At 38.7% G+C, this 27,871-nt stretch overlaps 1 protein-coding gene across 4 annotated transcripts in view; it reads left to right on the top strand.

Moving 5' to 3' along the window:
- The first annotated feature begins 4,722 nt into the window (after nt 1-4,722).
- The window catches only part of LOC140981637 (uncharacterized), a 29,926-nt gene continuing 6,777 nt past the window's right edge, over nt 4,723-27,871 (top strand). Inside the window, exons 1-5 of one of the 4 annotated variants that reach the window (XM_073448060.1) lie at nt 4,723-5,156; nt 5,325-5,396; nt 5,616-5,741; nt 6,534-7,444; nt 7,552-7,735. In XM_073448060.1, coding sequence (XP_073304161.1) covers nt 4,922-5,156; nt 5,325-5,396; nt 5,616-5,741; nt 6,534-7,444; nt 7,552-7,735 — 1,528 coding nt within the window. In that variant the 5' untranslated portion in view covers nt 4,723-4,921. The remainder of the gene's footprint in view (nt 5,157-5,324; nt 5,397-5,615; nt 5,742-6,533; nt 7,445-7,551; nt 7,736-27,871) is intronic. The other 3 variants (XR_012176111.1, XR_012176112.1, XR_012176110.1) reach the window with 3 other exon arrangements.

Genomic DNA, 27,871 nt, shown 5'->3' on the forward strand with positions numbered 1-27,871 from the left:
CAGTCATGCTCTCAAAATTTCTATAAGCTTTTATAAACTTTATTTATAAGCTTATCGATTGATCATATCAAACTTATTTCTTATAAATTCAACTCATTGAATTTATTATCTCAACGTTTTCTATAAATTCAACTCCTTGAATTTATTATCTCAACGGGAACAAAATAATCCAGTACTTGTGTGACCCTCAATGGTTCAGGGATACAGCTAGCCGTGGGTTCACAACTCTTTGTGATTCAGGACAATTTCCTTTATTCGGGCTTACCCTAGTTAGCCCCATTCTTTTCATTAACACCTTGATCAAGAATGTCAGAACTCATTTCTGATTGCACCCATCGGATCACGGTAAGAGCGTCTAGTAGCATCGCCCCATGATCCCCTAGGTATCACTGATAGTGCCTGCAAGAACCAGTCGATTATGATTAGCGTACAGTACGGTCCCTTCATATCTTATATCTCGATCGAATCTGCAACCATTGATTCATCGAGGCTTGCATATCAATTCGATAACTATGTGACACATATAATAGTGGCATCGCATGTACTATTGGATAACTCCTTCTCCAACGTACATCTCATACTCTGGCCAGAGATTCCATGCACTATTATTTCATCAGATCACATAAGATATCCACACCCGTAGGTGAGCGGTGAATCCCCGACTACAATGCACTGGCTCCTATATGTGTCGCAATTGTACCCAATCCCGCCACCTGATGACTCTACTGGAGCCGGTAAACGAGTCAAAGCACAGCCCTAGCATATAGAGCCTCAGTGTTGTCCCGGGTCGTAAGGACTAATGGTGTACAATCATAACCACGGACTTATCCTCTCGATGAATGATAACCACTTGGAAAGTCCGAGGGAGGGTTGTTCGGTATAATCATCATATGACTACCCATCTGCATGTTTGGACATCTCTATGCCCTTACCAAGAAACGCAGTACACAACATCACAGATGCTAGTCTCGAGCTCAAGCGACCTTTATCCCTNCCACGGACTTATCCTCTCGATGAATGATAACCACTTGGAAAGTCCGAGGGAGGGTTGTTCGGTATAATCATCATATGACTACCCATCTGCATGTTTGGACATCTCTATGTCCTTACCAAGAAACGCAGTACACAACATCACAGATGCTAGTCTCGAGCTCAAGCGACTTTTATCCCTTTTTTAGGCGGCTAAATCGACTAGGAACGAATTTAGAATATGCAGTGTTTACAAATGAGTTTTAACATCGAATTACGATTCATTTGTATTAAAGCATAATCAAGGACTTTATCTATGCTGCTTGCATGGGTATACAGATAAAGTATAACGAAACCATTAAAAGTAAATTATATTAAAATAAAGATTGTTTATTACACTTGAGTCAATAAATTCCCCAGCCAACCGTTGGCTTACAGGGCATCTACTCTAACAATTTCCTCATCTATATCATTCGTTTAATCATTGCATAAATTCTCATTTAATCATTGCATAAATTTTCATTAATTTCTGTATATTGTATTGATTCTATGATTTTTTAAATTTTGTATTCATGTTTACCAATTGACTTTGTTTTTAAAATTTTCATATGTTTAAAAAATTCATTATTTCTCTACTATTTTATTAAAATTCAGAATGTTACAAAAATCTCTTCCTTATTCCAAAAATTCTCTCAGATATAAGCTCATAATAAAGTTACGGCCTTTCTTTTTTCCCGATTTCTTGAGTTTTTATTCTAATTTCTTGCGACGAGATAAATCTTCATCTTTTTACCTATTTTGGATTGATTATCGTGCCTCCATTTCAATTGTTTGAAACAATAAAAATGTATTCTGGTGTATGGTCAAAAAAAATTTTTAATGAAAACTTTCATTTATTGATAATTATTTGTTTTCATCACCATTGTTTTAAATTTTCAGACACATGTGCACTTTAGATTTTTTTTCACATATTTGTTCTCATATCTTCCGATTTTTTTCTTAATCAGTTTATGTAACGCCCCAGATTCGATGACTGTGTCCTCACTGTATCAAGACGAGTCTTTCCAGCGTGCTTATGTCCTCACTCACACGCACCCTAGAAAACTTCCCAGGAGGTCACCCATCCCACAATTGCTCCAACTCAAGCGCGCTTAACTTTGGAGTTCTTATGTGATGAGCTATCAAAAAGAAGATGCACCTTCGTGGTATGAGTAGTACATATCAAATCTTTTAAGCCCTCTTCAACTGTACAGTCCATTACATTGAACAGTTTTGGAATCCCTCTCCTTCCGGTTTAAGATCGGTTCATTCAAGTTCCCTCCGCCTAGAAGCATGCCAGGAGCCGCTCATTGTCCGTGCAACCTCATGGCACCGACAATCACCCCCCGCCCTCTTCGGCCCCGGGCCTCACATGCCCACCAGCTTCCGCTTGGTTCGTCCTCGAACCACACCGTACTAGGAGAGGTCGGCTCTGATACCAACTGTAACGCCCCAGATTCGACGACTGTGTCCTCACTGTACCAAGACGAGTCTTTCCAGCGTGCTTATGTCCTCACTCACACGCACCCTAGGAAACTTCCCAGGAGGTCACCCATCCAACAATTGCTCCAACTCAAGCGCGCTTAACTTTGGAGTTCTTATGTGATGAGCTACCGAAAAGAAGATGTACCTTCGTGGTATGAGTAGTACATATCAAATCTTTTAAGCTCTCTTCAACTGTACAGTCCATTACATTGAACAGTCTCGGAATCCCTCTCCTTCCGGTTTAAGATCGGTTCATTCATGTTCCCTCCGCCTAGAAGCTTGCCAGGAGCCGCTCATTGTCCGTGCAACCTCATGGCACCGGCGATCACCCCCCGCCCTCTTCGGCCCCGGGCCTCACAGTTTATATGTTAAATCATGGATAATTTCTTACCTTATTTCAATGATTTAATTTCAAATAATAGTTTCTTTTACCATATTTGTACATCTCTATAGATTTTTAATCTAACAAACTAATTATCTCTAAAGTTGTGGTATTTTTATGATGATACAGTACATCTGTGATTTGTGCCATTAAATCCAATATTTAATTGCATAACATTATTTATTTGCATAACCTTAAATAGTCAAGTATTCTTATCGAAAATTCTCTTAAAATTGGTTCCTTTTTTCAAAACTTCAAACGGTTTTTCCTTTCAACCCATTCTTTCATAAAAATTAAAATTTGAAACTAAAAACATGTAAATGTTTTATTTTTTGCTCATAAACTACCGTAAACGAATCGCATGAGAGAAAAAAATTATGCGCCGTCCCTAAAAGATAATGGTTATCTACTCACTTTTTAATTTCCTTTATAGTTATTTATTTTGTTATGGTTTATGGGTTATAAAACAGACGGTTTGCAAAAGAAGCGTACATTTAGACTTCTTTGCAATTCGTTCAATACGTTTATAATATATATATTTAATTTATTGATATTGTTCAAGGTTTACCGTTATATAATAATTGTTTTTTATTTTATGCAAAGTTTGCACCATTTGACCACTACAACAAAAATGGCTTTTCGCAGCGCGCAAATTCGTTTTCCGCAGCGCACATTGCACGCTGCAAAGTTCAAAGCTGTTGAAAGTTCAAGATTATCCGCGGCGTACATGTGCGCGCTGTTAATCTTATTATCCGCGGCGTGCACATGCACGCCGTTAATACTATTATCCGCAGCGTGCAATGTACGCCGTTAATAATTAGTGCAAAATCTAATTTTAGCGACGGTTTTAAAATTGCCGTCGCTAATAGCGACGGTTTATAACCGTCGCTACATTTATAGGCGACAGTTTTTAAACGGTCGCTAAGTTTAGCGACTGTTTTAAAACTGTCGATACATTTAGCGACGGGATTTCATAATCCGTCGCTAATCTTTTCGTTAAAATAAAAAAAAAATTTACTTTTATAATTTAATAAAATTTTTAAAAAAACTTACAATCTAATAACAATACTCGTGATTTTTAATAATATTTACAAAGTAAGTAAAAATCGAAACAAAAAAGTACACTAAATCGAAACTAAAATCTTAAAATCGTGAGAAAAATTCTGAGTGTTGTGAAGAAATGGGAAGGAAATGCGGATATTTATAGACTATTAGCGACGTTTGTATTTAAACCGTCGATACTAGCGACGGTTTTATAATAAACCGTCGCCGATGTAAAACCTTGCGACGGGTATAAGAAAACTGTCGCTAAATATAGCGACGATTAATGCTTAATTGTCGCTAAATTTGGCGACGGTTATTTTAAACCGTTGCTAGTTTTAAATCGGCGACGGTATAAAAACTACCGTCGCTAAATTTAAATCGGCGACGGTTAAATAAACCGTCGCTAAATGATGGCGCACCCATTTTCCACGGCGTGCTTATATATGCACGCCGTTAAAAAAATTTATTTTTTTTAAAAAAAATGATTTACTATTAACAGCGCACATAAACATGCACGCCGTTAATAATATTATTAACAGCGTGCCTTTATTGTGCGCTGCGAAAATTGCATAAGTTATTAGCAGCTCACATATAACTGCACGCTGCGGATATTACTATCCGCAGCGTGCTTTTAATGCACGCTGTTAATACTGTCAAGTGCAATAATATTAACAGCGCACATATGGATGCACGCCGTTAAAAGTAATATTCGCAGCGTGCTTTTAATGCACGTTGTTGATGACGTGCTGCGGAAAATCATTTTTCTTGTAGTGGACACAAATCTTATTCATGTTTCCACAATAGTTTATCCAATTAAAACATGTTACCATCTTCTGCCATCAACTTTCTTCAATGTATATCGATGTAATGCTGGTATATTCATTTTATTCACAAAACTGTTATTGCATTTCTTGAATTATTGGAACTTAATCATGTCGAGGCCAATATTTAATAGTTTTCTTATAAATATTTAAACAGATTTAAATAGTATTTAGCTTTATAATGTCTTCTCCTCCTACACGGGCTACTACTCATACCAATCGCAATGACAATGAAAGGCGTCAATTAAACACAGCGCGACGACGAGCACAAAGACAATTAATGACACAAGCTGAACGACAAACAACTCTAGCACAACGACGGTCAAACTACCAAAGACGTATGAATAGAAGTGCACATGCTACAAATTCTGATGAATCAAACGTTGAAATGACAGATTCTACTACACATTTGAATGGTATGTTACATAAAATATGTATTGTTTCCATTATTATCAGTCATCATTTTCAATTCTGGTACTTTTAATTTTATATAACTCAATCACCTATTCTTATTTATATTATTATTTCAGAAATTTATTTATTTAGTCTACTACAAACATATAACGCTCTTATACATTTTTCAGTTCCCCTCAATATCAATTTGGCTACGACTACCACATCACATGCAATAACAGAAACTTCTTCAAATCAAGATGGTATATTTCATTTACAATGTTTAAATTCAAACGATTTAAAACATTTCTTTTAAATATTATATTATACGATATGCAAGACAATATTTGATACTACATCCATATGTAGTAAATAAAATTATAATATTTTATTAATTTAACATCATCATTTAAATGTTTTTCATATCTAATAATTTGAACAACAAAATAATTAATTATTTAACGTTCATTTTTTAATGTAAGGAATCATCGCAACTACGGTTGGACAGGTGTGTCGTATACAGACATTATCTTATCAAACAATGACATCAAATTTTGAGCAAGGGAGTACTAGCACATATCAACGTCTAACTGATTTAAATCAGCAAGGTAATCTACTAAATTCAAATACTCCTTTTGACGTAACATGTACCATTTTTTCCTGACTTTGCATTATGTCATCTATGTATAATATAAGGCAGCTGAAATCAACATATAACTGCATGATATAGCCATATCGAAAATAACATTATTGTTAGGGCTCAAAAACACCATTTACGTCAACATCGATATCGTACTCTAGCAAAAAATTCAATAATAGTCAACACAATGGTTGATGGCCTTTGTACAAACCAACGATTTGTCTATATTGTCAAGCTTAACTTTTTCATGTAGAAACACCTAAACTGTGCTGAAAAAATGTTCGCTCAAAGTTAGATGGTATTTCCTCTCCAATTGTATTGCAACAATTGTATGATAAAAACAATGAATAAGTTAGTTAATTCATGCAACATATAACGGCGAATAATCGCTTAAAATCAAATAATTAAATCAAAATATGTTGGATCAATTAATATTACTTTGCTACAATAATTGTTTCACTACATATTCTATTTCTGTATGTATTTTCTGTTACATACATCTTTTTATTGCTTTTGCCATGAATTTCCTCTCTCAATTTCAACAGAACATTATTTAATGACTTTGAAAAAACTCCATCAACCAGTTGATTATTTTTATTTTTTTATATTAATTTTCAAAATTTTATGCACACATATTTAATCATTTAAAAGTTTCAAAATTTGATTTAAAAATAAACTAGGAAGCTTATTCATTCAATCTTACAACAAATATTTCTTTTTTAATTTTTTTGTTCGAAGATTAATTCGAACAAAATTGCAGGAATTAACTTCAGTGAACACAATGTCATTACTAACATACAACGATATCCACGTCCACGACGATATCATAACCTAGCAAGAAATTTCGGTGAAAGTGAGATAAATTATCAATGGCAATTGTCTGACCCAAGAATTTTTATCCATTGCCAAGCTCTATTGTTTCATGGTGAAACATCACAATTCTGCTGTAGAAATGGAAATACAAATTTGGATCATATCCCTTCTCCTATTGAATCGCAAGAGTTGTATGTTGCGGATAATGAGGAAGGCAGGCATTTTCGGAAGTTCATAAGGGCATACAATCATGTCTTCTCTTTTACATCGATGAGAGTCAACTTAGATGAGTCCTTAACAACCGGTACACATGGAATTTACACATTTCGTGCCCATGGATCAATATATCACTCGATTGGAAGTCTTCTACCAAATGAGAATTGTAGGCCAAGGTACATGCAGATGTGGATTGTAGACACAGATCGTGACATAAACAATAGACTTCATGAAAACACAGAACTAAGGCGAGAATTACTACTTAAGATACAAAACATTCTTGATCAACACAATCTATTTGTGCACGTGTTTCGACAAATTGGAAAATGTCAAGACATACCTAATTGTAGGCTCATCATCAGGGAACAAAAACCTAATGAACATCAATATAGTTTACCAACAACATCTCAAGTAGCAGCTGTAATTGTTGACAACGAATTTCAAGAAACTTTGAGCGGTCGAGATATTACTATACAAGGTATCGGTGGAAATCTTATCAGCATTCAAGATGTAGTTGACTATTATGATCCTCTGCAATATCCACTCCTTCTGCCATATGGTACATATGGTTGGGACATAAATAGCCGAAATATCAATGGTACCCAGTTAACATGCTTAAATTACTATGCGTATATGCTACAGGTTAGTGAAAAAACATTGTACTTTATGATTAATTTTTTTAATTAAAAACAATGTAAAACTTACATATACACCTATAGTCATATAATATAAATTATCTTCCTATTCAGATACGAGAAAATTCTCCATCTTTACGACTTCGAGGAGGCCGTCTACTTCAACAATACGTAGTTGACAATTATGTAAAGATTGAAACACAAAGACTACGATGGATACGTTCAAATCAACGTGATATACGTTCTGAAATTTACCAAGGATTGCAAGATTGTTTACATGGAGGTGAAAATAATGCAGGTATGATAACTTAATTATTATAATATTATTATTCACAACATATATTACAACTCACAAATTATACATATCTACAAAATACATTACAGGAAATGTTAGTACCAGAATCGTTTTGCCATCATCTTTCGGTGGAAGCCCACGTGATATGTACCAACGGTATCAAGATTGTGAAGGCCCGTATTTCGTATTCATAATTTTGTGGAATTAATAAAATTTTTCTAAATAAATTGCCCAATTTATAAAATAAACATGTAAATAATTTTAACTTTAAAATAACAGCGGAAGTCAACATTGTAATTCAAACAACAATTTAAAAATAATCCAACATGTTAAAATCGAGTTTGAATGATAAAAGGTGCATAAACTAAATCATGGGTCCTCGGGTTTACTACTGCTGTCCCAAGATCGCTCACTGGTCTCCGCCCGTGGTCTCGACCTCATCAATACCTAAAACAATCAAGTCTAGTGAATCTAAAGACTTAACATGTATATATTGTGATTGACAAGTAAATATATCATAAAATCGCATGCAACGTAAAAATGAAGTATCGTAAAGCGTACAGTGAAAATCGTATCATGAATAATTATAACTACGTGCATATCTGAAAATCATACGTAAAATATTTTCTCAATAGAGCTCTGTCATATCATATCATAATTTTCTGGTAGAGATAATGTTTCTAAGGTAGTGGCCCATAACATAACATGAGCGCCTAATCAGACTAAACCACAGTATACTGGGCGGTAGAGATCAATCACAGCCATTGGACTGGATGTCCATACCCATACATAATCATAAACCGGTTGTAAGTCACTGGGTGGAGATGTCCTCGGTTGTGCCTACCGACTTCCAAACCCATAAGCATAAGGTGGCCACAAGACATATCGCATATATCTCAAAAATAAACATTTTATATTTTTATGCACGTAATATAATTATAATCTTTTTTTTACCGGATGAGTTGGATCGCTCCCAGGCTTGCTGCGACTTACTTTTAATATGTGACACAAGCAAATAATATTATCTTGGTTTAAACTTGACGACCGAATCAAAAGGAGACGATTAGGACCAACAAACTAATTTTTCAATCATGGCTTAGTACCAAACCGAACCAACATTAAACCGATGTTTAACCAAGATTAAAAATACCCCAAACATACTGAAAAATATGCATAATAACTGTAAAACACGAAAATGGGTGAAAGGAATCCAAAAACATAAAACACTCCTTCGAGAGTCATTTTGGCACCTTTCACCGTAAATTCTCGTACGACCTCTAAACTCAACCAAATCACAAACGGCCAAAACCATGGTTTTTCTAACTCATTAAGGTACTGTCCAGTCTAAGGTCATTGGCTAAAAGCCAACCAAGAACTCACACAAGCACCAAAACCGAACTGCAAGTTGCTGTCAAATTACAACAGTAACAACTTGTGTGTTTGTGGTGTAAACTCTGAAATTTAATGACCAATTGCTTGAACCACCGCCCAAAGACTCTTACCAACATCCTAAGGCATGGCTTGGACCATGGCTAAGGGCTAAAAGCCAACCACGACCCAAGCAAACACCTAGGACAATCACAGCATAGCAACCGTGAGCACCACTTGCTGTGTAATGTTTTTTTTATTGCACTATTTTACTGTCTTGTCTCGTTCCAAGGGCAATTTTATCAACCATGGCTCGATCTAGGCATGATGGAGTGTTGTATGAACCATGGCTATGGGCTAGAAGCAAAACATAATCCAATCAACACACCAAAAGTGAAAGTGTACCCATGCAGAATTATGTAGGAACCGAATTGCACTTGTTTTGTTTTGATGAACTTTTGATGGATCCGTGAACCAATCCTTGAAAGGACACTTTGGTCACTTCCTAGACATGGTATGGAGGGGTTCTAACCGTGGGTATAGTCCCTAGGACAGCCATGATTCGAACTCTCACCTTAAACCACCAAATGATAAAACTTTGGACTCAAATTCTCACTTAAGGAAAAGTTGCTGTCATTACTTTGTTTGTGCGTGTATGGATGTAAACCAATGAACCAATAACACTCTAACACACTCTAATTCATGCCTAGTAGCAGCCATGTGTGCTTGGAACCGAGCAACTCCCTGTAAGAAACCAAAAACACACCAAACCATGAAGTGGAAAACAAGAGAGCCAAGAAATTCTGTGCAGATTTTTGTTTGGATGTTGCTGTCATTTTGGTGATGTTGCTTGATTCATGAACATAATTTGCTAAAAAAATATCTAATATGACTTGATTGAAGAGCAAAGAAATAATATATACATGCCTGGAAATTGTTTTGAAGAAAACAACCCAATACGACGAATACGATGCGGCGGAGCGGAGTTGGATTTCTTTCTTTGTTTCTACTGCTGTATTCACGATTATTAGCTGCTGGTTCTCTGCTAATTTCGAAGGTAAGGGTGTGTAGGAAATGTAGATAATGAAGATGAAGGTTCAAGGGGTGATAAATGGGTATTGAAGTGCATTTAGATGGAGGTTACAAGTCAAGAGTTGAATGGGATTTAAATTATTTCTTTCACCCCTTGTAGCCGAAGACTCTTTCATCTCATTCTTTTATTCTTGCTGCAGGAACACGTTGATTTGCCAGGTAATGAGTTGAAGAAGAATTAAGGTTAATTATTGTGTTTGAATTACTCATAATTGGTGACTTAAAAGGGGAAATGAATATAAAAAAATCATTTAGGAGTGACTTGAATGGAGTTTACTACACATTTGAATTTGTTTAAAGGATTGACCGAATTCCTACAAATTTTGCATGGTATACTATGGTTTAAACATTGCATTTTAATTGTTTAAGATTTTTAAATACCCATTATACATTTTAGTGAATTAACACGTTAATTTAGAATAAATTATTGCATGACATACTTAACCTAATTTTTAAGTATTAAAATGCTAGGTTTTTAATTTCTTGAACCTAGATTAATTTATCCCCACTTGCTTACATATTTAAATTTAAACTTTAATTAAATATTGAATCTAAGAGAACTTATTTAATTTCTTAGCTCCAATTAATTTATTAAATCCCAAAGACATTCTTTTTCTTTAAATTAAATCATTCCTTGACTTAAATTAAATTTAGGAATATTTTTCATACTATTAATCTTATTTCTAATCTCCAAACTCCGGTCCAGCCTCGCGTATTTTCCCTGAAAATATAAAACTAAACATTTTCTTTTAAAATAAATAAAACACTTCATATTTTCTTAAAAATTCATTTTTAATTTAAATAATAGAAATTATGCAAGGCTTACACGTAATCTGATTTTCGGGTTCTACAACTCCACCCCCTTAAAAGAATTTCGTCCCCGAAATTAAAACTTACTGAATAACTCGGGATATCGATTCTTCATCTCTGGCTCAGATTCCCACGTAGCTTCCTCCTCTGAATGATTGAGCCATTTGATTTTTACTAGCTTGACCATTTTGTTCCGAAGCTTTTTCTCTTTCCGGTCTAAAATTTGCACTGGTCTTTCCTCATATGACAAGTTCGGAGTGAGCTGCAATGGTTCAAAGTTCAAGACATGTGATGGATTCGCCATATACTTCCTCAGCATAGAGACGTGGAACACGTTATGTACTCCGGCCAGATTCGGCAGAAGAGCAACACGATAAGCTAACGTCCCAACTCTGTCGAGGATCTCAAATAGCTTTCCTTTCTTCCCGATCCGCATGACACCTTTCATTGGTGCTATCTTCACAAAAACATGGTCACCAACAGCAAACTCTAGAACTCTCCTCCTCTGATCCGCATAACTCTTCTGTCTACTCTGAGCAGTCCTCATCCTATCACGGATCTTGACTACTATATCAGCAGCCTGTTGCACAATCTCCGGGCCCAATTTTGCTCTCTCCTCTACTTCATCCCAATGAATAGACGATCTACACTTACGACCGTAGAGTGCTTCATATGGAGCCATACCTATAGACGACTGAAAACTGTTATTATAGGTAAACTTCACCAACGGTAGCTTTGATTCCCAACTACCGGAGAAATCTAGGACACATGCACGAAGAAGATCCTCCAAAATCTGAATGACTCTCTCGGACTGACCATCTGTCTGTGGGTGAAAAGCTGTGCTAAACAACAACTTCGTACCCATAGCTGAATGTATACTCTTCCAAAACGAGGAAGTGAATCTAGGATCTCGGTCAGGCACTATAGAAACGGGAATACCATGAAGTCTGACGATCTCCCGGATATACAACTCTGCATACTGAATCATGGAGAAAGTCGTCTTAATGGGCAAGAAATGGGCTGATTTCGTAAGACGATCAACAATCACCCATATAGCATTTGACCCTCTGACTGACTTCGGTAATCCGACAATGAAGTCCATGGTAACGTTCTACCACTTCCACTCGGGAATAGGAAGAGGCTTGAGCATACCTGCTGGTTTCTGATGTTCCGCTTTCACTAGCTGACACGTCAGACACTCGGACACAAAACGTCTGATATCCTTCTTCATTCCGGGCCACCAATATAATAACTGCAGATCTTTGTACATCTTTGTACTCCCTGGATGAATAGAGTACGGCGACATATGGGCCTCATCTAAAATATCTGCTCGAATAGAATCGCTGCTAGGAACCCACATTCTGTCTCGATATCTCACAATACCGTCCCTAACTGTGTACAAAATACTGCCCTTGGCCTCATCTCTCTGCCTCCACTTTGCCAACTGCTCGTCTGCTAACTGTCCACTGCGAATACGATCTAGAAGAGAATACTGAATCGTCAAAGTAGATAGACGAGGAACTCTACCGTGAGGATATGTCTCTAGATCAACCCTCTGTATCTCAAACTGAAGAGGTCTCGAAACCACCAAATGAGCCATCACTGCGACTTTCCTGCTCAACGCATCTGCAACTACATAAGCTTTGCCAGGATGATAGCTAATGTCACAGTCATAATCCTTCACTAGCTCCAACCAACGCCTCTGCCGCATATTCAACTCTTTCTGTGTAAAGAAGTATTTGAGACTTTTATGGTCGGTGAAGATCTGGCACTTCTCCACGTACAAATAAAGCCTCCAAATCTTCAATGCAAATACTACGGCTGCCAACTCTAGATCATGGGTAGGATAATTCTTCTCATGAATCTTCCACTGACGAGAAGCATATGCTATCACCTTCACATGCTGCATTAATACTGCGCCTAACCCGAGTTTCGAAGCATCGGTATACAAAACAAAATCTCCGGGTCCTGAAAGCATGGCAAATACTGGTGCTGAAATAAGAGCTTGCTTCAACGTATCGAAGCTCTTCTGACACTCCTCGCTCCACACATACTTAGCATTTTTCTTCGTTAATGATGTGAGTGGAACTGCGATGGAGGAAAATCCTTGAATAAACTTCCGATAGTATCCTTCTAACCCAAGGAAACTACGGATCTCTGACGCAGTTTGCGGCACAAACCAATCTCTGACTGCTGTAACTTTCGCCGGGTCTACCTCAATACCGCTGCTAGAAACGACGTGACCTAAGAAAGCCACCTTCTCTAACCAGAACTCGCACTTACTGAACTTCACGAATAACTTGTGCTTTTGCAAGGTCTGCAGTACTGTGGTTAGATGTTTGCTGTGATCCTCTTGATTATTTGAGTAGACGAGAATATAGTCTATGAATACTATCACAAACTGATCAAGATACGGCTGAAATACGCGATTAATGAGATCCATGAAGATTGCTGGCGCATTCGTCAAACCGAACGACATCACCAGAAACTCGAAGTGGCCATAACGAGTCCTAAAAGCAGTCTTGAGAACATCGGTGTCTTTCACCCGTAACTGATGATACACAGAACGCAGATCTATCTTGGAGAATACTGAAGCTCCTTGCAATTGATCAAATAAATCTTCAATCCTCGGAAGTGGGTATTTGTTCTTCACTGTAACTCTGTTCAACTCCCGGTAATCAATACAGAGCCTCATCGAACCATCCTTCTTCTTCACAAATAAGACTGGCGCGCCCCATGGCGAAAAACTCGGGCGAATAAATTCCTTGTCTAGAAGTTCTTGAATCTGTTTCTTGAGTTCTGCCATCTCCGTCGGTGCCAATCGGTACGGTGCTTTGGAGATCGGCGCAGTACCGGGCATAAGCTCAATAGAAAATTCCACCTCTCGTAGAGGTGGTAAACCAGAGACATCATAAGAAAAAACGTCTAGAAAATCTCAGACAATTGGAACATCGGATGCTGACTGTTTGGGTGTCTAGGGAACAGATACAAGAGTAGCTAAAAATGCTCGGCACCCTCGATGTATGAGTTTCCTAGCCTGGACATAAGGGATTATACGCAGTAAATTAAAATACCTGTCTGGTTCGAATAAGAATTGTTCCATCCCATGCGGTCGGACTAGGACATATCTCCGCTGGAAATCAAGGAAAACTCTGTTCCTCAATAGCCAGTCCATCCCCAGAATGATATCAAATTCTGGCATCGGCAAAACGATAAGATCCGCAGACACAAGATTACCATGAAGTTCGAGGTCTATATCTAGGATCACATTAGTAGCTGACGGCTCCTCTCTAGAAGGCAATGCTACTGAATACGCTATGTCTAGCCCAACTGTCTTGATCTTGAGAGAATTCGCAAAGGTTTCTGAAATGAACGAATGAGTAGCCCCTGAATCTATCAAGGCTTTCGTTGCTGAACCGGCTATAAAGATTCTCACTGAAAGATTGGAATATCATGCTAAACCCAATAGTTTTACAAGAAATAAGCTTTTAGACATGCAAAGGTCAAGTTTTCCTTATCTAAATTCCCGAAAATAACCCTGATTAGAACATGAAATCCTATAACCAATTCTAAGTAAGAAATCTTAACTCAAACTCTTAAAACATTACATTTCAAATACGAACTTAAAGCTTTAGGATACCTGTCATGAGCATCGTCTCCGGGTTAGTCTCCGCAGCATGGAGAGCAAAAACTCTGCCTTGGTTAGGCAAATTCTTCTGAGGGCAATTCTTCAATATGTGGTCAGTACTACCACATTTGTAACACTTTCCCGAACTATACATACAAGTCCCAGCATGACGGCGTGAGCACTTGGCACAGACTGGATACTCCACTGTCCTTGGGACTACACGTCCCTGCTGCTGCTGTCCTTTGGTCACATCTTCATGAACCGCTCATAGATAGCCTCCGGCCCCGTCTGTCTGACTCCCACTGCATTGTTCCCCGCAAACTGTGCGAAAAACTGAGTCATCCCAGCTAGCATCTGGGCATTCAAGTCTGGTGGAGGGGGGGTGGTGGTAAATCTCTCTCTCGTTCTCATGACGATGCTCATCACCTCCCGTGCGATCAATAATGCGTCTAGGAGGCATGCTGTTCCATAATTATAACTCATACGTAACCAACATGCATAATTCCACTATTTTCTTTAAATTTAAATAAATACCGTGTAATCGTAATCTTGACATAAAATATTTCATGCAATCATGATGTAAAAATATTTCATACTTTAAACGAAATGCGTAATCGTAAAACTTACAGACCGAAGACGTGACTTCATGAGCTTCTCGAAAGCAGTAGTAGTACAACCCTTTACAAGATCATAGGCTCTGATACCAACTGTGAAGGCCCGTATTTCGTATTCATAATTTTGCGGAATTATTAAAATTTTTCTAAATAAATAAATAACTTGCCCAATTTATAAAATAAACATGTAAATAATTTTAACTTCAAAATAACAGCGGAAGTCAACATTGTAATTCAAACAACAATTTAAAAATAATCCAACATGTTAAAATCGAGTTTGAATGATAAAAGGTGCATAAACTAAATCATGGGTCCTCGGGTTTACTACTGTTGTCCCAAGATCGCTCACTGGTCTCCGCCCGCGGTCTCGACCTCATCAATACCTAAAACAATCAAGTCTAGTGAATCTAAAGACTCAACATGTATATATCGTGATTGACAAGTAAATATATCATAAAATCGCATACAACGTAAAAATAAAGTATCGTAAAGCGTACAGTGAAAATCGTATCATGAATAATTATAACTACGTGCATGTCTGAAAAACATACGTAAAAGCTTTGCTCAATAGAGCTGTGTCATATCATATCATAATTTTCTGGTAGAAATAATATTTCTAAGCTAGTGGCCCATAACATAACGTGAGCGCCTGATCGGACTAAACCACAATATATTGGGCGGTAGAGATCAATCACAGCCCTTGGACTGGATGTTCGTACCCGTACATAATCATAAACCGGTCGTAAGTCACTGGGTGGAGAGGTCCTTGGTTGCGCCTACCGACTTCCAAACCAATAAGCATAAGGTGGCCACAAGACATATAGCATATATCTCAAAAATAAACATTTTATATTTTTATGCACGTAATATAATTCTAACCTTATTTTTACTGGATGAGTTGGATCGCTCCCAGGCTTGCTGCGACTTACTTTTAATATGTGACACATGCAAATAATATTATCTTGGTTTAAACTTGACAACCGAATCAAAACGAGACGATTAGGACCAACAACCTAATTTTTCAATCATGGCTTAGTACCAAACAGAACCAACATTAAACTGACGTGTAACCATGATTAAAAATACCCCAAACATACTGAAAAATATGCATAATAACTGTAAAACACGAAAATGGGAGAAAGGAATCCAAAAACATAAAACACTCCTTCGAGAGTCATTTTGGCACCTTTCACCGTAAATGCTCGTACGACCTCTAAACTCAATCAAATCACAAACGGCCAAAACATGGCTTTCCTAACTCATTAAGATACTGTCCAGTGCAAGGCCATGGGCTAAAAGCCAACCAAGAACTCACACAAGCACCAAAACCAAACTGCAAGTTGCTGTCAAATTACAGCAGTAGCAACTTGTGTGTTTGTGGTGTAAACTCTGAAATTTAATGACCAATGGCTTGAACCACCACCCAAAGACTCTTACCAACATCCTAAGGCATGGCTTGGACCATGGATAAGGTCTAAAAGCCAACCACGACCCAAACAAACACTTAGGACAATCACAACATAGCAACCGTGAGCACCACTTGCTGTGTAATGTTTTTTTTTATTGCACTATTTTACTGTCTTGTCTCGTTCCAAGGGCCATTTTATCGACTATGGCTCGATCTAGACATGATTGAGTGTTGTATGAACCATGGCTATGGGCTAGAAGCCAACCATAATCCAATCAACACACCAAAACCGAAAGTGTACCCATGCAGAATTATGTAGGAACCGAATTGCACTTGTTTTGTTTTGATGAACTTTTGATGGATCTGTGAACCAATCCTTGAAAGGACACTTTGGTCACGTCCTAGTCATGGTATGGAGGGGTTTCTAACCGTGGCTATAGTCTCTAGGACAGCCATGATTCGAACTCTCACCTTAAACCACCAAATGATAAAACCTTGGACTCAAATTCTCACTTAAGGAAAAGTTGTTGTCATTACTTTGTTTGTGCGTGTATGGATGTAAACCAATGAACCAATAACACTCTAACACACTTTAAATCATGCCTAGTAGCAGCCATGTGTGCCTGGAACCGAGCAACGCCCTGTAAGCAACCAAAAACACACCAAACCGTGAAGAGGAAAACAAGAGAGCCAAGAAATTCTGTGCAGATTTTTGTTTGGATATTGCTGTCATTTTCGTGATGTTGCATGATTCATGAACATAATTTGTTAAAAAAAATATCTAATATGACTTGATTGAAGAGCAAAGAAATAATATATACATGCCTGGAAATTGTTTTGAAGAAAACAACCCAATACGACGAATACGGTGCGGCGGAGCGGAGTTGGATTTGTTTCTTTGTTTCTGCTGCTGTATTCACAATTATTAGCTGCTTGTTCTCTGCTAATTTCAAAGGTAAGGGTGTGTAGGAAATGTAGATAATGAAGATGAAGGTTCAAGGGGTGATAAATGGGTATTGAAGTGCATTTAGATGGAGGTTACAAGTCAAGAAGTTGAATGAGATTTAAATTATTTCTTTCACCCCTTGTAGCCGAAGACTCTTTCATCTCATTCTTTTATTCTTGCGGCAGGTACACGTTGATTTGCTAGGTAATGAGTTGAAGAAGAATTAAGGTTAATTATTGTGTTTGAATTACTCATAATTGGTAAACTTAAAAGGGGAAATGAAAATAAAAAAATCATTTAGGAGTGACTTGAATGGAGTTTACTACACATTTGAATTTGTTTAAAGGATTGACCGAATTCCTATAAATTTTGCATGGTATACTATGGTTTAAACCTTGCATTTTAATTGTTTAAGATTTTTAAATACCCATTATACATTTTAGTGAATTAACACAGTAATTTAGAATAAATTATTGCATGACATACTTAACCTAAAATTTAAGTATTAAAATGCTAGATTTTTAATTTCTTGAACCTAGATTAATTTATAGCCACTTGCTTACATATTTAAATTTAAACTTTAATTAAATATTGATTCTAAGAGAACTTATTTAATTTCTTAGCTCCAATTAATTTATTAAATCTCAAAGACATTCTTTTTCTTTAAATTAAATCATTCCTTGACTTAAATTAAATTTAGGAATATTTTTCTTATTATTAATCTTATTTCTAATCTCCAAACTCCGGTCCGGCCTCGTGTATTTTCCCTGAAAAGATAAAACTAAACATTTTCTTTTAAAATAAATAAAACACTTCATATTTTCTTAAAAATTCATTTTTAATTTAAATAATAGAAATTATGCATGGCTTGCACGTAATCTGATTTTCGGGTTCTACAAAGATGCCATGACTTTGGTACAAACATATGGAAAACCAGATATAATGCTTACAATGACATGCAATCTGAATTGGAATGAGATAAAATATCAACTACTTCCTGGGCAATCATCTCAAGATCGTCCAGATTTGATTACAAGGATATTTAAATCAAAATTTGAAGAATTTAAAAAAGACATTGTGGATAGGGGGGTTTTGGGTAAGGTCCGCTCTTATTCGTACGTCATTGAGTATCAAAAATGTAACGAACCGTACTTTTTCAACTTAAAATTTGCGGAAGAATTAAAAATTTTCTTAAATAAAAAGTGAACATAAAAAAATTCGATAAAAGAAGTAAAACTGTACGTCTCTCAAGTTGTTGCAACAAAAGATTTGAAATTCAAAGTTTGACATAAGAAATAAATGTTTTCATAAAACTTAAAACATGGCGGTCCTCGGGTTTAGCCTCCCGCTCAGTCCAAGCCTGCTCCTTGGTCCCCACCTCCAGCCTCCTCATAAACATCCTCACCTGCATCGATCAAATCTAGTGAGTCTAAAAACTCAACACGTATAAACTGGAAGTAACGAATAATATATAATAAAACCACATGCAACTTCAAAATAGAGCTTACATATTTAAAACTTGAACTTGCATATCAAAAGCTTGAACATATGTACATACATACATAGACGTGCCATCAACATAAAACTTTTCTTAAACATGCTTGCATACTTGAACATACTAGAACATACATAACTTCATTATTTTGCGTAGAGGCATATTTCAAAGCAAGTGACCCATAACATAACCGCCTGATCAGATTAACCACAGTACTGGGATGACAGGGACGTATCCACTGCCACATACATGAGATCCCCGTTCATAATTTAACAGGCTGATTGGTCCACGTTCATAATTTAACGCTTTCCAATCTCGATCTAAAACCGTTCATAATTTAACGGGCGGATTGGTTTCCGTTCATAATTTAACGCTTTCCAATCCTAAACATAATTTGTTCACAAGACAATCAACATACCTCAAAAACTTGAAAATATTTTCTTTGCACGTCGAACATACTTACTTGGCGTTGAAGGAATACGTTGGAATTCGACTGGAGCCGTTGCTGCACATACTAACATGAAATTGCATACTTAACTTGCATAGCTTAGACGTAATTGTCATGCTTACTCTCAAGCTCAATCATTTCTTAGGACATTCTAAAATTTCCCATGATTCGACCTTGATAATCCTTGCACTAAACCATGATATCAAACCCCAAAGCAAACATTAACTTTTCCCAGAAACGTGAGTGCACGGACCCCGTGCCCGGGTCCGTGTATGGGTTCGTGTAGATTCGCTAAAATACCTACCGAAAAGAAGGAAGGACACGGACCCCGTGCTAGGGTCTGAGTAGGGGTCCGGGTAGCTTCGCAAATTTTGACACCGAAAGGACACAAAGGCACGGACCCCGTGCCCTGGTGTGGGGACCCGGACGCTAATCATGTTCTTAATCGTCATTGGGACTAATTAATCAATTATAATAAACAGGGTCTAAAATTTTTTTTTAAAATATAATATCAAATGCGGAACGTAATGGAATCACTCTACTATACATATCAGTATAAAGGTAAAGTACAAGTCTTGTATTATATACAATCATTTACAAACTAAGGTTCAACTACTAAATATCAAGTGTTCAACCCTATCTCATATCAAGTCCGTAGTCTCCACTCTAATCACGATCTCTCTCTTCATCTCCTCGACCCTGAACCTGTCCCACCTGTTGTCATGCACACATACAAACACGACAACAGCCGGATAACTCCGGTGAGAACAAATCCCAGTATAAATCAACGAAACATGCAATCATATAATTAATATAAAGCATGAAGCAGATATCAGATATATATCAAAATCTGAAACATAATTAATATCAAACTATCAATCATACTCGTGACTCCACGGCTCAGACTAGACTCAATCCTAGTCTAGGGATCCCGGTTTCCAGACGTTGGTATTCCTATATCGACCAACAGTAATAGAAGAAACTCCGATTCTATCCACGTCGATATAACCACACATCCAGTGTCTTGACCTATCCGTCACAGACTGTGGCACTATCGCCAATACACTATCTTGTGACATCGTGCAATGTGCCCGTGGCGATCCCGGCACTATCAGGTACTTCTGTCACAAGATCACTCGTCTAAACACATGCTCACTATACATCAATAGAACAAGCATATCAAATCAAAGCAATGCAAATAATAACAAATAGTATGTGATTTAGGGAAACACAAGTATATCCTACTTGTGTCGATCTCCCAATACCACATTGACTTATACCTTTCGTTTGTAGTCTCGGTCTGAAGAAACGGAAGTTCTGAACTCAAGATTGTCTCTGTCAATCTGAAAAGACATATCGAGAATAATAATATCACCCTTCCATTCTCAATTCAATACTGAATCTGATCAATCTGAATTTAATTCAAAATCAACGGCATAACGGTATCATCCCGATATTCTCGTCAATACCATATCAACAGATATCAATTACCAATCATAACCCATATCCAATACAATCTGTAATCAATCCATAATCCAAATCTATTCAATTTCAATCAATATAATCTGAAAAATCATAACAATTCCATACTCAATATGTTCGTCGATCTGACTTCGATTGTACGATGTCTAACATGTCAAGAACATCATATATGAATCTTATTCAATTCTTACAATAGCATAATCTCAACACATATCAAAACGTAACAAAACTTACGTCCAGTTGTAGCCTGCGTCGATAGGAACACCGTACTGAAGTCGGATTCAAAATCTAACGGGCGGATCGAAATATAAAATCTATAACTTTTCCGCTCCCTTTTCTCGATTCTTTTCCTTTCCATTTCTGAATGACAAAGGTTGTTGATATATATATATATCATTGCATGATCAAGGCAAGTGGCTTCATTTTCGCTCAACACGTCGCGCGCATATGCGCGACCCGCCTCGGCGCATAGGCGCGAGACATTATGTCTCGGCGCGTGCCTTCCCGTCAGCTCGCGCATATGCGCGCCCTTCATCCGCGCATGTGCGCGATATTCTCTGGAATTCACATTTGGCTACCGAACACCCCCGCGCATATGCGCGCCAACTCTTGGCGCATATGCGCCACATTCTCTGGACTCGGTATATGGCAATGCACCTCTTCGCGCATATGCGCGCCCTCAAACCGCGCATGTGCGCGCAAAGTTCTGTCCGCGCAAAAAGCTTCTCGTATAGCTCGCGCATATTCGCGCTATCTCGCCGCGCATATGCGCGAGACCTTCGGGTCTCACACCCTACTCAACTTATGTCATTCCAATTCCTTCCTCGAAGTGATCCATCTATCATCCGATCAATTTATAATTTAATCAATCTCAGATTACCGTGATAAAATCTCAGGCATTACACCTGGTCCGTGTGGGGGTCCGTGTCATCTCGCAAAAATGGCTACTCGAAGGAAACAAAGGCACGGACCCCGTGCCCTGGTCCGTATGGGGGTCCGGCTGGGCACTGAAGGTCGAAACCAGCGTGAAAAACTTGACATGATGATTCATTATCCTCAACCAGCCCAAATGGCTATGAATAGACACCTCGAGACCCATCCTAGGACGCTACGACATTGAACCAAACCCAAGTAAATCATTAAAATTGTTCCCAAGAGCGACAAGCAACAACCAACGGCACAACCCGAAATTCGACACCATTTTTCTTCGTACGACTCTTGATTCAACTTGGAGCCTAACGACACAAAATCAGACACCACATAATAATCCCAATATCATTCTTGACTTACCTAAACGTAGCAGCGATTACCCGTCGATTCCCAACGAAGCCTGCAACAAATAACTTCAACAACACAATTTACGTAAAAATCGCAGCTTGAGTAGTCCCACGAAAAACACCATAATTCACTAAATTTTCATCCAAAAATTTTGAATCTTATATCAAATCGAAGGTATAAAAAATTTCTACGTTTTTTGTATTGAAGGTTTTATTAGATTCCTGACTGAAAAATCACAGTAAATCAAAATACAGTAAAATTCAAGTTTTCAGATCAAGGGATTTCTTCAAAACACATCAAATAATTTTTTTGCTCAAACTACATCTTATACACATGATTACATACATAACACATCAAAATAAATACTATGACAAGATCGACGCAGGAAAAACAGATTATACGTGCCTTGTGATAATTAAAAATACCGAAACGACGATACCGACGCGGGGAAAGATGCGAGGTTGATCCGGGACGAACGTGGCTCGATTTTTCTTGCAACAAAATGACGAAACCTCGCTGGAAATTACAGAGGGACGGGCGGCTGCTCTCAAGACTAAGAACCCTAATATTTCTCTTTTCAAAATAATAAAATTCTGAATTGAAACTTGTGTGTGTGTGTGTGTTATACGGTTTCTAGTGTGTGAAAAAATGTGTGTGTGGGTGATTATAGTATTAACGTGTGTGTGTGTTTAATTAGGAGTCATTAGTGCTAATTTAACTAATAAAAATACTAATAAAAAGGTTAACCCACACTAATTTTAAACAAACTCCTAATTTAAAATAACACACACAAAATGCTAATTTTAAAAGTTTTAAACTCTTAAATCACTAACCACATAAATAAGGCTTTTAAATTGCTAAACTAAATAAATTATTTAAAATGTTCCATTCTCAACTTAAAATAAAATACCACATTTTAAATTGTCAAAATCGTCGCCGGTCTTTTCCCTCGATCCCGCATAGAATTATCGCCTGAAACATGAAACTCGAAAAAAACATTTTAACATGCATCACATAAACATGAATAATTTAAAATAATGCATAATAAATCATGCATGGCTAAATCTCATTTTTAAATTCAATTAAATGAATTAACAATTAAATAAGTGCATGAGTTTTCCGTGTACTGGATTTTTGGCTCTACAGTTCCTCCCCTACTAATAAAAATTTCGTCCTCGAAATTAAATCTTACCAAACAACTCTGGATAGAGACTTCTCATATCAGCTTCGGTCTCCCAAGTGGCCTCTTCCACTAATTGATTAAGCCACCGGACTTTGACCAGTTTGGTTACCTTGTTCCGAAGTCTCCGCTCCTGTCTGTCTAGGATTTGGATAGGTCTTTCCTCGTAAGACAGGTCTGGAGCCAACTGCAACGGCTCGTAACTCAGAACATGCGAAGGATTAGCTAGGTACTTCCTCAGCATTGAGACGTGGAACACATTGTGTACCCCGGCCAGATTCGGCGGAAGGGCAACACGATACGCTAGTGTCCCAACTCTGTCCAAAATTTCGAAAGGTCCAATAAATCTCGGACTCAGCTTGCCTCTCTTCCCAAATCTCATAACATCCTTCATAGGTGCTATCTTTATAAAAATGTGGTCACCTACGGCAAACTTGAGATCTCTCCTCCTTTTATCAGCATAACTCTTCTGACGACTCTGGGCGGTCTTAATTCTGTCTCGAATCTTGACCACCACATCTGCAGTCTGCTGAACTATCTCTGGCCCAAGCTCTGCTCTCTCCCCGATTTCATCCCAATGAATCGGCGATCTGCACTTTCTTCCATATAATGCCTCATAGGGAGCCATACCTATAGATGCTTGGTAACTGTTGTTGTATGTAAACTCCACTAGAGGTAGCTTAGATTCCCAAGTCCCTTGGAAATCGATCATACAGGCTCGCAATAAGTCCTCCAAAATCTGAATTACTCGCTCAGACTGGCCATCTGTCTGTGGGTAAAAAGCTGTACTGAATAGCAACTTTGTCCCCATGGCTGCATGCAAACTCTTCCAAAAGGATGAAGTAAACTTCGTGTTCCTGTCGGACACAATAGTAACTTGGATTCCATGCAATCGAATGATCTCCCTGATATAAAGCTCCGCATACTGCGTCATGGAGAAAGTCGTCTTCACTGGCAAGAAATGTCCCGACTTAGTGAGTTGATCCACTATCACCCAAATAGAATTTGATCATCTGACTGACCTCGGCAAACCAACCACAAAGTCCATTGTAACATTCTCCCATTTCCACTCTGGGATGGGGAGTGGCTTAAGCATTCCTGCTGGTCTCTGGTGCTCTGCTGACAAGTGAGGCATTCAGACACAAATCTGCGGATGTCTCTCTTCATCCCTGGCCACCAATACAAGATCTGCAGGTCCTTGTACATCTTGGTACCTCCTGGGTGGATTGAATACGGAGATGCATGTGCCTTTGTCAGAATATCCTGTCTCGAATTAACACTAGGCACCCACATTCTACCTCTGTATTTCACAATGCCATCTGAAACTGTGTAAAGTACACTGCCCTTAGCTTCATCCTTCAGCCTCCACTTATGTACTTGCTCATCTGAAGACTGACCTGCTCGGATACGGTCTAGCAAAGAAGATTGGACTTTCAGATTAGACAGCCTCGGAGCTTTGCCCTTGCGATAAATCTCTAGACCAAATATCTGAATCTCGGACTGAAGAGGTCTCTGCACTGACAACTGTGCTATGACTGCGACTTTTCTGCTAAGGGCGTTTGCCACAACGTTAGCCTTTCCCGGATGGTAGCTAATTTCGCAGTCGTAGTCTTTCACTAACTCCAACCATCGCCTCTGCCTCATATTTAGTTCTTTCTGTGTGCAGAAGTATTTGAGACTCTTGTGATCTGTGAATATCTGGCATTTCTCGACATACAAGTAGTGTCTCCAAATTTTCAACGCAAAGACTACTGCGGCTAATTCAAGATCGTGAGTCGGGTAGTTCTTCTCGTGCACTTTCAACTGCCTGAAAGCATAATCTATAACCCGACCATGCTGCATCAATACTTCGCCTAAACTGAGCTTAGATGCATCGGTGTACAACACAAAGTCGCCTTGCCCTGCTGGCATGGCTAACACCGGCGCTGAAATAAGAGCTTGCTTCAATGTATCAAAGCTCTTCTGACATTCATCACTCCACACGAATTTTGTATTCTTCTTTGTTAGTGAAGTGAGTGGCACTGCTATCGAAGAAAATCCCTGAATAAATTTCCTGTAGTAGCCTACTAGGCCTAGGAAACTGCGGATCTCTGAAGCATTCTTCGGCTCGACCCATTCCTTAACGACTGTTACCTTAGCTGGATCTACCTCAATACCACTGCTAGACACTATATGCCCTAAAAACGCTACCTTCTCCAACCAAAACTCACACTTATTGAACTTCGCAAATAACTTGCGACTCTGCAAGGTCTGTAAAACCGTCCTCAAGAGTTGACTGTGCTCCTCAAGGCTCTTCGAGTAAATAAGGATATCGTCAATAAACACTATGACGAATTTATCAAGATAAGGCTGGAATACTCGGTTCATGAGGTCCATGAAAATTGCTGGAGCATTCGTCAATCCAAACGGCATCACTAAGAACTCGTAATGCCCATACCTGGTCCTGAAGGCTGTTTTGTGAACATCTGCATCTTTCACCTTCAGCTGATGATACCCCGATCGAAGATCTATCTTAGAGAACACTGAAGCTCCCTGCAACTTATCGAACAAGTCCTCGATCCTTGGAAGTGGGTATTTGTTCTTGATCGTTACCTTGTTCAGCTCTCGGTAATCGATACACAGCCTCATGCTCCCATCCTTCTTCTTTACGAACAGCACTGGTGCGCTCCATGGAGAGAAACTAGGGCGAATAAATTCCTTGTCAAGAAGCTCCTGTATCTGCTGTTTAAGTTCTAGCATCTCAGCTGGAGCTAGTCGGTACGATGCCTCAGAGATTGGCACTGTGCCTGGCATAAGATCGATAGCAAACTCCACCTCTCTCTCTGGTGGAAGACCTGTGACTTCATCGGGAAATACGTCTGGGAAGTCTCTGACTACTGGCACGTCTGATAACGACTGAGTGGTCATGTCAGGTGTGGATACGATGCTGGCCAAGAAAGCCTGACATCCCTTAGAAATAAGTCTCCTAGCCTGCATGCAGGAGATCATACGAGGGAAACTTCTTCATCTGGCTGGTTCAAACAGAAACTGCTCCATGCCCAATGGTCTAACCAAAACTGATCTATTCTGACAGTCGATCAAGACTCTGTTCTTTGTCAACCAGTCCATACCCAAGATAATATCAAATTCCGGCATTGGCAAGACGATCAAGTAGGCATAGACTAGGTGGCCTTGCAGTTCCAGATCAATGTCCCTGACCACACTAGTAGCTGATAATTCTTCCCCTGATGGGACTGTCAATGAGTAATTCACGTGGAGACCAATCATCTTGATATCCAAGTGGCTGGCGAACGTCTCTGATATGAAATAATGGGTGGCTCCTGAGTCTATCAGGGCCTGAGTTGCTATTCTCTTAATAAAAATATTTCCTGAGGGACGTTAGCACAACACAAACTTATATCCCCAAAAATTCTAACATTAACCTCAAGCGTAGTAGAAAATTACTATCCCAAATCACTCAAAAATATTACTAGCACCTTAACAATCCCAAATAAAATTCAAAACATGCAAGGCAAAAATAATACTGAGCTTAGGTAGAAAATTTTACCGGTGAGCAAAGTCGTGTCTGGGTTTGCTTCTTGTGCATGCATGGCGAACACTCTTCCTTCAGTTGGCTGCTTCCACTGTGGGCACTCCTTCAGCATGTGGTCACTGGCTCCACATTTAAAACACTTGCCCGATCCATATAAACATTGCCTCGGGTGCTGGCGGTTGCACTTAGGACACACTGGGAAAACAGCGGGCTTCTGAGGCGCCCCCTGCTGCTGAATCGGACCCTTGCCCTTAGGCGGTCCCTGATAAGGTTTCTTCCCTGGCAGCCCCTGGTAAGGCCTCTTATGCTGGTGTCACTGATGCTGCTGCTGTTGGTGCTGCGGTGGTGCCTGATAGGGCCTCTTGCCCTGCCTGTCAGCCTCACTGTCTCGCTGATCTTGCTCTACCGCCAAAGCTCTCGCTACGGAAACTGAGTAAGTAGCAGGACCAGCAACTCAAACGTCACGGCGCATGACTGGCCGCAATCCATCCATAAAATGCCTCAACTTCTCCCGGGCATCATTAGCTATCAGGGGCACAAAGTAACACCCCCTCTCAAACTTCCAGACGAAGTCTGCCACGCTGTTGTCTGTCTCCATGTCGCAGCGCCATGAACTCCTTAGTCAATCGGGAGCGTACTTCCTCAGTGAAGTACTTGGAGTAGAAAAACTCCTTAAAACCATCCGAAGTCAGTGTTCGCAAATTCACTGACACTGATGCACTCTCCCACCACCGTCTGGCATCCCCTGCTAGAAGGAATGTGGCACACCTGATTCGGTCTGCATCTGCCAGCTCCATGAAATCAAAGATTACTTCGATGGGCTTAATCCATCCCTCAGCTATCATCGGGTCAGTAGTC

Source organism: Primulina huaijiensis, chromosome 1 (genome assembly GCF_012295235.1).
Source record: "Primulina huaijiensis isolate GDHJ02 chromosome 1, ASM1229523v2, whole genome shotgun sequence".
Classification (NCBI taxonomy): Eukaryota; Viridiplantae; Streptophyta; class Magnoliopsida; order Lamiales; family Gesneriaceae; genus Primulina; species Primulina huaijiensis.